At 41.7% G+C, this 13,510-nt stretch overlaps 1 protein-coding gene across 1 annotated transcript in view; it reads left to right on the top strand.

The window, feature by feature from the left end:
• Positions 1-13,510, top strand: part of myo15ab (myosin XVAb) — a 44,351-nt gene that overhangs the window by 23,362 nt on the left and 7,479 nt on the right. The window contains exons 33-57 of the mRNA XM_031862979.1: positions 75-145; positions 576-704; positions 819-925; positions 1,101-1,279; positions 2,942-3,014; positions 3,137-3,328; positions 3,726-3,799; positions 3,890-3,963; positions 5,953-6,061; positions 6,285-6,353; positions 6,473-6,537; positions 6,623-7,024; positions 7,400-7,481; positions 7,705-7,800; positions 7,992-8,052; positions 8,327-8,420; positions 8,535-8,652; positions 9,323-9,438; positions 9,536-9,595; positions 9,832-9,907; positions 10,015-10,130; positions 10,226-10,344; positions 11,028-11,169; positions 11,732-11,843; positions 11,977-12,051. Coding sequence (XP_031718839.1) covers positions 75-145; positions 576-704; positions 819-925; positions 1,101-1,279; positions 2,942-3,014; positions 3,137-3,328; positions 3,726-3,799; positions 3,890-3,963; positions 5,953-6,061; positions 6,285-6,353; positions 6,473-6,537; positions 6,623-7,024; positions 7,400-7,481; positions 7,705-7,800; positions 7,992-8,052; positions 8,327-8,420; positions 8,535-8,652; positions 9,323-9,438; positions 9,536-9,595; positions 9,832-9,907; positions 10,015-10,130; positions 10,226-10,344; positions 11,028-11,169; positions 11,732-11,843; positions 11,977-12,051 — 2,811 coding nt within the window. The remainder of the gene's footprint in view (positions 1-74; positions 146-575; positions 705-818; positions 926-1,100; positions 1,280-2,941; positions 3,015-3,136; positions 3,329-3,725; positions 3,800-3,889; positions 3,964-5,952; positions 6,062-6,284; positions 6,354-6,472; positions 6,538-6,622; positions 7,025-7,399; positions 7,482-7,704; positions 7,801-7,991; positions 8,053-8,326; positions 8,421-8,534; positions 8,653-9,322; positions 9,439-9,535; positions 9,596-9,831; positions 9,908-10,014; positions 10,131-10,225; positions 10,345-11,027; positions 11,170-11,731; positions 11,844-11,976; positions 12,052-13,510) is intronic.

Genomic DNA, 13,510 nt, shown 5'->3' with positions numbered 1-13,510 from the left:
GTGTGTGTGTGTGTGTGTGTGTGTGTGTGTGTGTGTGTGTGTGTTGTAGGAGCCAATGTTTGGGATGCTGACAGCCCCGCTGGAGAGTTCACTGATTCGAATGGATGAGGAGCTAAAGCAAGGAGCTCTGAACGTTTTCATTCTGGTACATGTTGCATTCACATGCTACTGGGAAACTCCAGCATCCAGGACCTTTAAGTCAGCTTCTCATCAGCGTTGTGTCAGGAAATCCAACAGACAAATAAACATGTCCTGTAGCTTAAACTCAGCATTCTAGAAAAAGGATTAGTCATTTGGGACAGTATGTCGTTATACTAACATGTAACAAACTTGTAATAAAACTAGCTAACTAATTTTGGAAAGCCTTCGTATGAAATGCATTAATCGTAACCTTGTGTACAGTTCATACTGTTTATGCAAACATGAAAAAATCAATGATTCCGACTATTCTCTCAGTTAGATGTATCCATATATTTTAAGCAGCAAGGGCCTCTGGGAAAGCTTTGTCCCCTTTGTATGTTTTATTTGACTTGTAATGTTACAGTGTGTGTTGTAAATGCCTTTGCTTTTGATAGATACTAAGATTCATGGGTGACCCAAACTTGAATGGGGCTCAGGAGAATCTGTTTGGGAACTACATCATCCAGAGAGGACTTGCCAACCCCAGCCTCCGAGATGAGATCATGGCTCAGGTAGCCAATCAGGTGAGGCCCATCTCATTCTCCTAGCCGGTGGGGTAGAAATGAAAGCCCAAAATAAGACAGAATCTTTTACAATTGTTGCACATTGTCACTTCACTGTCTCCTCTCCTCCATCAGGTGTGGAGGAATCCTAACATGTTGAATTCAGAGCGTGGTTGGCTCCTCCTGTCCTCCTGTCTCTCTGCCTTCCTGCCCTCTCAAAGGCTGGCCAAGTACTTGCTGAAGTAGGAAACACAGTCAAACAGTGTAATATGTTTACTGTACATAGAAATGGCTATGCGATAATTATACAGTATATTTATTACCTGCTTTTCTGTGCATGCCTGTGATCTTTGTACATGATTTCAGTGCCTGTTTGCCAGTTTTCATCTCTCTTTGTGCTCGTCGTTGTTGTTGTAGGTTTGTGTCTGACTACGGGCCGGAGGGCTACGACTGTGTGTGTCAGCACCGTCTGCTTCAAGCTCTGCAGCGGCTGAACGTCGGGCCAGAGTATGTCCGGACGTACCCACCCTGTCTGCTAGAGTGGACCGCCAATCGCAAGAGAGCTCACACCGTTCTGCACATACACTGTTTCGATGGTGAGAACACACTCGCAACACGTGTAGCCAAGTGGGGATTTTATAATTCAGATCTAGTTGCAAAATTTTGGATGGAGAAGAACATTTGCAGTGAAGTGCCCTTGAAAAAGGGGCTGGACCACCATCTGCATCCCCAGTACAAAAAAAGAAAAAAAAAAGTTAAATAAAATGGATAAATTTTATCAAACAGAATTGTAAATGTGTTGCTAACACTGAAACCCAATGCTTGTGTGTAACTCTCTGCTCTCCTGCAACAGAGAGAGAACTGTGCTTTATTTGAATATGATTTTTCATTGCATTTGTCTAAAGAAATGTTTTTTTCTTTAAATCACGCTTAAATATGCAGATAACATTATAAACAGACCAGCAATATTATGTCAATGTCAAACTAAAGTACGTTGTGAATTTTAAATCTATTGATTTTAACTCCATCTTGTTCACCCAACCTCACCTTTCTGTTTTATTTTTTTCACTTGAGCTCAGTCAGTGTGTGCACCATCCAGCACGGAAGAGTTATCTGTCTCTCATTTCCTCCTCTCATCCAGCTAATCTGTCCTCTGGCCTTTTGGCAAGCCTACTGAGGATTAGACAACACCTGATAGCCACTCTGGTTCTCTGGCTTTGTTTGTGTCTGTTTGTTGATGCGGGTGTCTGTGTAAATCGTCATAGGCAGAAATGGGAGACTGCTACCAACTTTGTTTAGATGATATACTGTAGAGGAACTATTTCATAACCTGATTGAAACGGCTCTTAAAGGGATAGTTCTACCTGCTGTAGATTGCGGTCTTCACGCCCGTTGGCGAAACAGACAGAAGTACGAGCACGAGAACAAACCAATGTCCTGCTGTGGACGGGGTGCAGCAGCAAAACCTATTTAAGCCACCTAAAAGAAGGCCTACCTAAAACAATCAATATCAGTTTAAGTGTACGCTATATTTAGAATATTCTCACAGCTCTACCTTGTTGTCAGACACCCCTTTCCTACGGGGAACTGAAGCTGTTATCCAAGCTTTCTTCAAAGCCACCAGACTCCTTTGATTAAAAACAACTTTTGCTGGGTTGCTGCTGGCTTGATCAGTTAGTTTGTTTGTGTCATTGTGTGGCTTTGTTGTTTTTAAGTGTTAGTTCAGATTCATTCAAAGTCACAAAATATCACAAACAAACTAACCGATCGAGGCAGCGGTAGAACGGCAACTTCCGTGTTCTGCAAGGTGAAATTCCTGTTTTTATCAAAGGAGTCTCGTGGCTTTGAAGAAAGCATAGATGGATACAACAGCTTCAGTTCCCCTTCGGAAATGGCTGTCTGACTGCAAGGTAAAGCAGTGAAAATATTCTAAATACAGCATATACTTAAATGGATATTGACTTTTTTATGTGTCTAAAATACGTTTTGCTGCTGGCCTCGTCCACAGCAGTAAATGTATTTGCTCCTGTGCTTTTACTCCTGTCTGTTTCTCCAAACTGTGGCAGAGCCGACCACCATCTACTGAGGTAATACTCTTACTATGGATAAGTACCTCGTACGACCCCACTTCTAAACATCCAAACTATCCCTTCAATGAATTATAAGATGAGAAAAATCAAAAGTGGTGTGTTTTGTTGAGTCACTGCTGTATATTAAAGACTATTTGTCTCTCTAAAGTGTTGTCTTTTCTCCTCCAGGTGTATCCTTCTTGTGTCCTCTACACTCCTGGACAACAGGAGAAGAAATGGCCAAAGACATCTTACAACACAGGTATCGCCTTACTGTAAAACATAGGCACTAAATGTATAGATTTGGTTACATAGAAAAGTGAAAAATAGGAAACTAAAGGGGATGTTTAGATGGAGGATGTTTTTGTGAATTATTGTGTGTAGGGGCATGGTGGATGGCCGTCGAGGCTGGTCGGTGCTGCTGAAGGAGCCGGCTCAGTGGGTGGAGCTGGAGGGCTCAGACTACGTTCTGGACTTGATGTCGGACCTGGAGCTTCCTGCTGACTTCCCCAAACACAGCAGCTACTTCATCATCTCTGCACAGGAACCGACCAGAGTGCGGCCCAATGCCAGCATGTGAGACACACATTTACTCAATGCATAATTGTGCTATACTTTTAAGTACAATTTTTGTACTTGAGTTTGCCATTTGATGTTACTTTATAGATAGGGATTTATTCTACTCTGTTTTTACTCACCTATATTTATCTGACAGCTGTACATACTACTTACTTTTTTGATGAAGATTTTCCATCAGAAACACATGATAAGCTTATAAAAAACATAACAAAAAAGATGAGATGTTAGCAGCTCCTCCAAGCAGACGTTTCCCTTCTAAACTTCTCAGTTGGTTTGATTTGAAGAAATGTTTGAAGCACAAAGAGGGAAGATTATCCAGTTTTTCACAAAAAAAAGACAATCAATTAATACAAATTTTTGTTGAGGTTGTAATTATTTTTTGTTTGTCTTATAGAAGCCTGTTGGGTGGTGGGTTTGACATGAAAGATGATTTCATGTCTTCATTCTTACCTGGCTCTGACGGACAAGGTACCCATTGAACCATTAACATATATAGCACCAACACACATTGATTTTGATTAGAGTAGACGTTAAAGTGCTTTCGTCTCGTCCTCGCAGACTTGGAGCCTCAGAGAGGGATGGATCGTTATCTCGACAGCCTGTTTGACCCTGTACTGTCTGAGGGACCTGGAGTAAGTTACCTTAACTCACACTGTCACACGTCCTCTGTCAACCGTTTACTGATGGTTACTGTACAGGTCATGTCGGATAATTATTGTTTTTTTAGCATGGAGCGATGATGAGTATTTCACTTTTTTGGCATGACAGAGGTAACCAGAAAGAACAAAGAAAAAGCATGTATATGTATAAACAAAAATACTAATAATACTATAGTAGAATAAATAAAAGTAAGGGGATGAGCTTCTTGTCATTTATGTCTGTAAACATATGAACTGGACAGATGCATTGGTTTGTACTGATCACGCCCAGATTTTATATAAGAAATTTGTCTTGTAATAGTTTGCAGCCATTGTCAGCACCTCCTTTATGATTCACTACCCGCCACAAATGTCAACCGTCAGCCCTGTTATTAAAACGATACAGTTAAATCGTGTTAAATCCGTATGTGTTCAGTCGGTAATGGTGCAGTGAATGCTGGCTATGTTGGATCTATCAGTCTTCAGCTGGGACGTGGCGAATGTTAGCCGTGCTATCGGATGTGGCTGACAGGAATTAGCATGTATCAGATGTGTTCTACAGACCTCTGCCGCCCAGCCACCTATTACGTTACCCAGTTACCGTAACTGTCACAGCGACTAGATCGCCACGGTGGTTGTCCACCCAGGCAACGCTGGGATCTGCTTACGAGGAACTGACACTCTGGCAAATGAAGGGCTTACTATTTAATGAGACATGGCCCACGAAACGCACACACTCCTGTGGATTTATGGGTCAGCGGCTGATTTCTGATGGAAGCAGCTGCTCACATAAGAGGGGGAATCCTCTGATACGACGGTCAAAAAGTGCTGTGATTGCACGTTCTCTCTCTGGTGTATGTCTTTTAGCACTCCCATTGATATCCACACTGACAAATGCAGCAGTTAGAGGAATATCTATCTTTTAGTATCAATCACTTCACCTGTTGGCTTAAAAGGCATCTCTGAAAGGTTTGTAGATTGCTCGTTTACAGTTGACAGCAGGTGTAGTCAGCTTGGATTTCAACGGGAAACCAGAGTCACTGTAAAAAAAATATAATGCTCTACTTCCATGATGTGTTATTGCCTCCTCACAGGCCCAAACCTCCACTGAATATAGTATTTTTTGTGATTTGTAAGTGAAGTTCTTTGGAGCATTCTGAACACACAGATCAGCTGTAGAGAAATGATTTGGCTACACACCTGTCATAAGTAGGGCTGGGTGTCATATGACAATACATTTTCTGAATATCTTACTTTAAGGAAGATAATATTCTAAATATACCTTTTATTCATTTAAGAAGTAAAAAGGTGTCAATAACTTTGCCTAAATCAAAAGTTGAAATGAGCTAAAGCAGGAACGATCTGATCAAAGCAAACCAAACATTATGGATATAATTTATTACGGACGATACTGATATTAATTGATGTTTGACGGTTTTAAATTCCCACTAATGGTGTTTCGAAACATGAGATATAAGATATATACTGAGCAGGATATTTTATATTTGAGAATGATGTAACTGTTTCACATTCACAACACTTGAAATTATGAAGGCACTTGCAAATGACAAGAGAGAACGAAATTTACTACTTTTAGTACTTTACTTCAGATTTAATTTAACTGTTTAAAAAATAAACCAAACCAGTGACAACGAGGAAGTTCTTTGGTAGATAGTCATGAGAATAAATATGAAACGCAAATCCAACTCTCCAAACTAAAAGGAAATCAAGTGTGAATTGAAATCCAACACTGTTACTAAGCTTGTTTAGTCAATGCTGATCTACAGATGAAACCATAAAGTGCAAGTGGAGAGGAAAAACTACCCTGAATGGAATATTCACTCTTATCAGCCAGCGTATACGTCAATGCTGATATATCAGTCAATATACTAATTTATTGGTTTGATACCAGCCCTGTTCAGAGTGTTTGATACTCGTTTTTGGTTCAGTTCTAAAGTCTGTCCGTCTGTCCTCACCTCACAGGAAGTGGAATCAGCTGCAGGACTGTCCAGCAGGATGAAGGGAGCTGGGGGAGTCGGAGGGGGGTGGCAACAGCAAGGGCAGTCAACCGGCCCCCCACCTCCACCTGGGGGTCAGTCAAAAACACAGGCTCGGTCCAAAATCAGTCCCTTCTTCACTCGTTCACCATTTCCTTTTTAATAGAATGCTGCAGGGATGGAGTCATTTGGACAGATTCCTATCGCATATACTGTCACACACTGGAAGAACCTCAATATCTCAATAAATCATAAGCATGCATAATAAAGCAAGCAGACTTCAGATCTGAAATTTGCTGTGTGTTTGTGTCTCCACAGCTGTGAGAGTCCTTCCCGTGGGAGGCGTGATGTCACCTCCTCTTGGTGCTGTGGCACCTGTAACACCTGGTTCGTATCGAGTGTGAAGAGAAATATGAGAAGAAAAAAAAGAAAAGAAAAACACCTCATCAAACTAAATTGTCATCCCTCCTTCCTGTTTGCTGTGTTTCTCCTCCTCTCTCCTCCAGATGCCCAGCAGGCTGTTTTGGCGCAGCAGCAGCAGGCGATCGTGAACCAGCAGGCCGTCATCATGGTAAACCCTCCGTCTGGATCCGCGTCTGTTTATTTGTTTCAGTGCTCTTTCTTTGGAATTAACGCTTCATCGTCTTGTTTCTCAGGCCCAGCAGATGACCATGCAGGCCATGGCCATTATCAGCAGCCCAATGACGAGCCCCCCCACCTCCCCGATCATGAGCCCTCCCATGAGCCCCCTGCTCCACCACCCTCCCAGCCCGTACGCCCCCGACAGCCCCTACGCTGTCATACCCCCGAGTCCGTACGCCAACATCCCACCCAGCCCCTACGCCAACTTCACTCCCACTCCCTATGCTGCAGCAGACATCCCACCCAGGCACCCCTATCCTCCCTCTGCTCGACCGGAACAAACTCCATCGCAGCTTCAAGCTCAGCCTCCCGCGGAGCCCCGGACTCAGCCCGCAGCTCGGCCTCACCCTCAGTCGAGCTACACCAAAACTAACAACACTGAGCCAGCGCAGCCTCAAGCGAACGCTGCTGCACGGGTCAGTAACTCTGAGACTTGTGAGGTAACAGTCCAAAGAGACATACTTACGTAATCAGTACTTTATTTTGATTTCATATTTTTCAGTCACACAATTACTCTAGTTTTGAACATTAGGGTGCAGTTTCAGAGCAACATGAAATTAATTTGTCCTCCGAACTTCACAGGAACATTTAAAACAACACAACAAGCCTATTCATAAAGCATGTTGAAAAAGATAAAAAAAAAACAACCATGTCGAATTGCAGATTACACATTTCTACTATCTGTAGCAAAGGAAATGTGCTGCAATCAAACAGTCCAGTGTAATGTTCCTTTTTTGATGTCTGCAAAGCCTTGATGCAAACTCTCTGTCCTCTCTGTGTGGCTTGTTCAGGTTCAGTCAGGTAAGGACAGCGTTCCTCGGAGGAAGGCTCCAGGCGTCCCCATAAACAAGGACACACCAGTCAGAAAGTTTGGTAAGAGAGAGAGAGAGAACATGAGAGAGAGAGAGAGAGAGAGAGAGAGCAACAGAGAGAGAGTCCCTTCAGCCCCTTTAACTAAAAGTCATCTTTAAGAGAGCTTTAGACAAGCGAGCATCTCTTATCAGCTGAAGTGTTCATTCATTTTTTTGTGTGTGTTTGTGCGTGTGTGTGCGTGTGTGTGTGTTTGTGCGTGTGTGTGTGTGTGTGTTTGCTTTAGCCCCAGTGGTGACGTCTCCTCCGCCCCCTGCTGGAGAGGTGGTGAAGTACTCGGCTCGGACTTCAGATTACATCGTCCCCAGCCAAGATATACAAGGCATCTGAATTTAAACTCCTAGAAAATGTTGATGCTGTATTATACAGCAAAACTGAATCATAGATGATCATGTAGTCAATACACTTCTTTATTTCTTTATTTCTTGGTTGGTATTTGGATTTGAAACCATGACAGAAATATGTAAAGAGTAATCTACGTAATTCTCACATGGTTTGTATTATTTTTTAAAGACATCATCAAAAGGTACAACTCTCCGCCTCCACCGGGAGACCTGCTGCTACATGAGAAGAGGTGAGGTCTCGTAAAAACACACAAACACGCATTTTAGCTTGTAAATACAGGACAGCAGTTAATGCTATTTCCAGTCACATACTGTAAAGCCCAGGCCACATCAAACTACCAACAGATAGCGGCCTGGATGTTATTGCTTGCAGTAAGCACACAGCACCAGAGTGATTGTATTCACATGCAATAAGCACAAACACACAGATTTAACACACTGCATTTGTTCTTGAAAAATCCTGCAAACTGTGATGTGTGACGTCCACACTGTGGATGTATTTAGGAGACTAGAGGGGAAGTTTAGGACGAAGCAAACCCCTCGTGATGAAGCTTTACAGATCCTCAAACCGCAGATGGACAACCCTCCTGCTCCACAGGTATACACACACACACACACACACACACACACAAAAGTGCAAGAATACACTGAACGACAGAGAGATAAACACTTGTAATGAGTCATGCAGGGTAACGTTTTTGTGTTTGTTCAGCCTAAACGTCCTGCTGTCCCCCCACCATCTGCGTCTGCAATGAAGGAGGCGGGATTCAAACCCACCAAGAGCACAAAGACAAAAGCTCCTGGTCGTCCTCTCCCTTTACCCCCTCGAGGTACTCACATTCACTCCAAGTTTACACTCATCCACATATTCTAATGCATCACTTTGCAGAGATGATGGTATCTCATGGCGCTTTCATTAAACCTCAGTGTGTTATTGTAAAGACTGATGATTGTATTTTCTACCTCATGAGACATTGGGGCTGTCAAAATTGGCCCATGTTTGAACTATTGGATATCTATTTTGTCTCTCTCTGCGGCTGAGTTCTCTGCCAGTATTACGGTTGTGGATTTTTTTTAAATGCAATGAAAGTGATGTGTGACTCCCATCATGCATTGCATTCAGTGCGGCCCATGCTTGTGCTGCTTTTTCATTTCACAATTGAATAATTCAAATATATATTCAAATTTAGAATACGTATTGACAGCCCTATGAAACATTTTCAAAGCAATTTCTGAAAGTTGTAAAATTAGCCTATATGTTGTTTATATCTGCGTGCAGTCTTTTCTTTAAGTCTTGCAGATCCAATGCAGCTAAGGTTAAGCACTCGCTAGTTCAGGGGTTACCAACCATTAACCAAGGAGAGCCAAGCACAGCATCAAAACTCCACTCACTGTGGGCACTTGAACTTAAAGCATTTGGATTTCTTTATAATACATTTTGTTGGAATAAGGACATTGAATAAAGTAAAGCTGAAGCATAACGTGACATATTTGTCGCAGTTTCTCGAGAGCTTCCTGTAGAGACTGAAACCGTCCAGACACAGCTTCATCAGAGAACCAATGAGGAGCACTACACCTACACCAATGTTCCCTGGAGATTGTACCTCAGGAAGGAGGTGAGTACTTACACAAAAACACGAACGCAAACACCGTGATCCACTGTCATAATATTTGCATTCTTTTCTCTTGTGAGTATTTTTCTTGCTTTTGCAGGTTTTTTATCCCAAAGACAGCTTCAACAATCCTCTGGTGCTAGACCTCATTTTCAAACAGGTAACTTAAGAGATAGTTGAATTAATGCAGGATTAATGGATGTAACATCTGCAGATAAACGCATGTGTTTTAATCTACATTTAATCCAATGCTTTTCTTAATTTTTTCAATTTTTGTTTACCTCTCGCCAATTGCGCTCCATATCTTTACCTGACAGCAGAAAAAAAAAAATCATAGACAGATCAAACTAAATTATTTGTAACATCACCTCCCTGCTCCTCTGTTGTCTCCTGCAGATCGTGAACGACACTCTGTCAGAGGCGTGTGTTCGCATCACCCGGGATGAAAGGCAGAAAATGAAGGCTCTTTTGGGTAGCCTGTCTGTTCTTCCCGCAGATATTTCCTCAGATCGTATGCTCTAATCCAAACACGTCTCATTGGCACTCATGAGTTCATGTGTCTGTTTGTGTGAATGACAGCTAAACACAGGGTTGAACAGAATATGGACCCGGTGGAGGAGCATGTGAAGAAAACAATCGTGTCGGCTGCCAGAGAAACCTGGGAAATATACTTCTCCCGTCTGTTCCCTGCATCGGTGAGGGCAGTAAATCCTGAGAGGATAATAATAATTACTGAGTGTGATATTTTCATTTTTATTAAACTTCTTTGTGTGTGTGTGTGTGTGTGCAGGGTAGTGTAGGAACAGGTGTGCAGGTGTTGTCGGTGTCCCACAGCGGTATAAAGCTGTTAAAGACCGTAAAAAGCAGCGCTGCCGCTCCAGACTACTTCAGAGTCCTTCGACCCTACACGTATGTGCAGTTTTTGATGTCTTTGTTTGCAAATTCTTTTTTCCATTACTTTTATCTTGTTTGGAGTTTTCAGATATGTGTGTTTTACAATTCAGAGTCAGTGTCAGGTGAGTTGTGAACCACAGACAAATATATCAAATTGTCTGGACTTTCCTCTGTTTATTTCATACTATTCAGGAGAAGATTGACGAGCCAATACTGGATTTTCAAAGCTGTATAATACCCAAATTTGAGAGTTTCTGTTTTGCAATATCTTTTTACCAATCAGTCAGCATAAACACTGATAGCGCTATATCTGAGAGAAGATAATATCAAGCAAATGTATCAGTCAAAGAGCAGTTTTTGTTCAAGCCTGTGGCTCAAAACATAAACATAAGAACTATATCCTCACCAGTCAAAAGATAAGATCACCATTTATATCAGATCAAAATATGGAGAGAAAAAAACAGCTTCTGTAATAAAATGGCATCTTTGCAAAAAGGTAAACAATGGATTGTTAATAGAAATTGCATACATTTACCATGTAGGTAGTGTTGTATTTCTATTCTCAAATACTGTATTTATTCATTATAGTATTTCATCATTATTCATATTTGAGAACTAAATTTATTTCTACCATTTCTGTAGCTTTGTTTCATATAACAGTTGGGAGCTTTTGCGTTGTATTTTTATTTTTTTTTCAGCTACGCAGACATCCTGTTTGTAACCATCCCGTCTGAAAACATGCTGGAGTTCAATCTGACCAACGAGAAACTGATCCTGTTCTCAGCCAAGGCACCGCAAGTCAAACATCTCATAGACACCTTCATCAATGAGATCAAAAAGGTACAGCACACACACACACACACACACACACACACACACACACACACAAACACACACAGCTAACACGGCAAAGGACTTTAGCAGTCTGTGGTGCTGTTGAAGTTATGATTTTACCTTAATGACTCGCCATGACCGGCTCAGAACCACGACAAATACCATAAATAGGAGGTGACACAAGGACTGAAACATTAATTTATTTGAAACTAACTAAACAACTAAAATGTCAAAACGTTATGAGGTGTGGCAGTCAGTGAGTCAGTAGGAGTAGTGTGTTTGCAGGAATGAAAGATGAGCGAGTGGAGTGTTGTGTTGTAAAAGAAAAAGACGGGAATGGGGGAGTATAGGGAGCACAGTTTCCTCTTTCTTTCTCCACCATGAAACATGTGGGGTGCGTTCTTAACGGATGACCGGACCACACACACTGCCATCTGCAACACAAAACACAGACTATTTCTACTTCCTTCATCTGCACACACTCTGTGCAAAAAACCAAACTAAAAACATGACAGTAACAGTGTGAGAGTATCCACTTGTTTTTTGTTTGTTTTTCTCTTCCTTGCAGGACTCAGATTATGTGATAGCAGAGCGAAACTTTGTGACAGACGACCGCTCGATGCTCAATTTCCACAAAGGCGACGTCATCAGGCTGCAGGTTATGGACGGGCTGGAGAAGGGTGAGACACAACGGTACATGTAATAGAAAACATGTCATCTAAAAAGTGAATCTTTGATCTGACCGTGTGTTTGTGTGTGTGTGTGTGTGTGTGTGTGTGTGTGTATGTGTGTGTGTGTGTGTGTCCCCTCCAGGCTACAGCTATGGCTGTGTGGTGAGGAAGAAGTTGGTGTTTTTGGAGGATCTGAAAAGAGACACTCAAGACTTTGGTAAGTGTTCATTAACATTTTTATCTGAAGCAAAATCAGATCTATAAACTTTTGTTACGTGATAACCAGATGTTAGCGCCATGGGCAAGGTCCAAAAATAAACAAGGCGGCCATTCAGACGGACTGCTTTGAGAGATTTGCTAACCTGAACTGTGTCCGTGTCCCCCGGAGGCGTGATAGTATCGCTATGCCGGGGAGAAATAGGTGCTGTGATGTTGACGGTGCCCTCAGCTTTTTCTAAATACAATATTGTATCAGAATTTTTTTCAGATGGAAGATGGCGATGCAATTTGAAAAATATTGATTCGTTGATTCTTTTCTTGAGGACGCAAAAGATGATCACAGATGAGGAGAAGTCCCGTCATTTCGTTGCTTAACAGATAAAAGAAAAGACAAACTCGGCGTGTGCTTCCACACACATTGTTGTAATTTACCTTTGACACATTTATTGTTTTCTTTGGCGTCTGATATTTGGACTTCAAAACCGTTGTTAAATGAGCCTCACACAGCACACTATGGCCAGGTTTTCTGAATTTGGATTCATCCTCCACCATACAAACCACTGAGATCTGTCATGTTTAATTGGGTAAAAAGGCTACATTTCTAAAGGTATGAACTAATAATATCAAATGTGAATGTAAGATCTGAGCTGCATTACACATTTGATTTTTCGTCAAGTATTAAAACCTCCGGAGATGTGAGGAGGAAATCTTGTGTTTGTGGATTCTTACTGTAAGTCACATTGTGAGGACAAACAGCTGGTCCCCACTTAAGGCGAGACACTGCAGGCAAAAACATTTTTCATGAACAAAATAGACATTTAGATATTTAGATTAGACTAGTAGGAAGGAAACATCCAAAATACACATTTATGTGTTTATTTTACACTGTCTACTTGCGTCTGTAGATTTCTCCTGAATTCACCTTAAGTTAGCATTAAATAATGCCTCTTTCAGAAAATGCAAAAAGAGAATTGTAAACGTATATATACTGTAAATACAGCACTGGCATATTATCACCTTATAAAGTTGATATGGCTAACATGTTAGCAAACAGTTGCATATGTACGCATCCAGCACATACAGAGCAGCACTAGTTTTTATTTGGAGTTTTGTTTCTCGCCACCATATGAATGTAAGTCCAATATTACCTCCACTCTTAGCTCTGTTTTGGGTCTCCACAAACTCCTTGATGAAAATGTCTGCTAAATGTTATTCCACTATATTCACCAGCTACTTGCTATCTTCATCCGTCTGCTGTTTGGTGCTGAGCAGGCAGCACCCTGTGAGATTATCAGTCCATTTTTTTTCATGGTTAACAGTTGCGTGCTGCTGCTGGAAATGAAGTTGATGAAAAAGGTGAAAGTGAACCTAAACAGTAAAGCTGTGGGCCGGAAGACACTAAAGGCTGTGAGGAACTGGTGCAGTCGGGTGCTAATTCTCTGTGGATTCATCCCTAT

Source organism: Anarrhichthys ocellatus, unplaced genomic scaffold (assembly GCF_004355925.1).
Source record: "Anarrhichthys ocellatus isolate YVR2014 unplaced genomic scaffold, GSC_Weel_1.0 scaffold28, whole genome shotgun sequence".
Classification (NCBI taxonomy): Eukaryota; Metazoa; Chordata; class Actinopteri; order Perciformes; family Anarhichadidae; genus Anarrhichthys; species Anarrhichthys ocellatus.
This window is presented reverse-complemented; position numbering and strand designations above follow the sequence as displayed.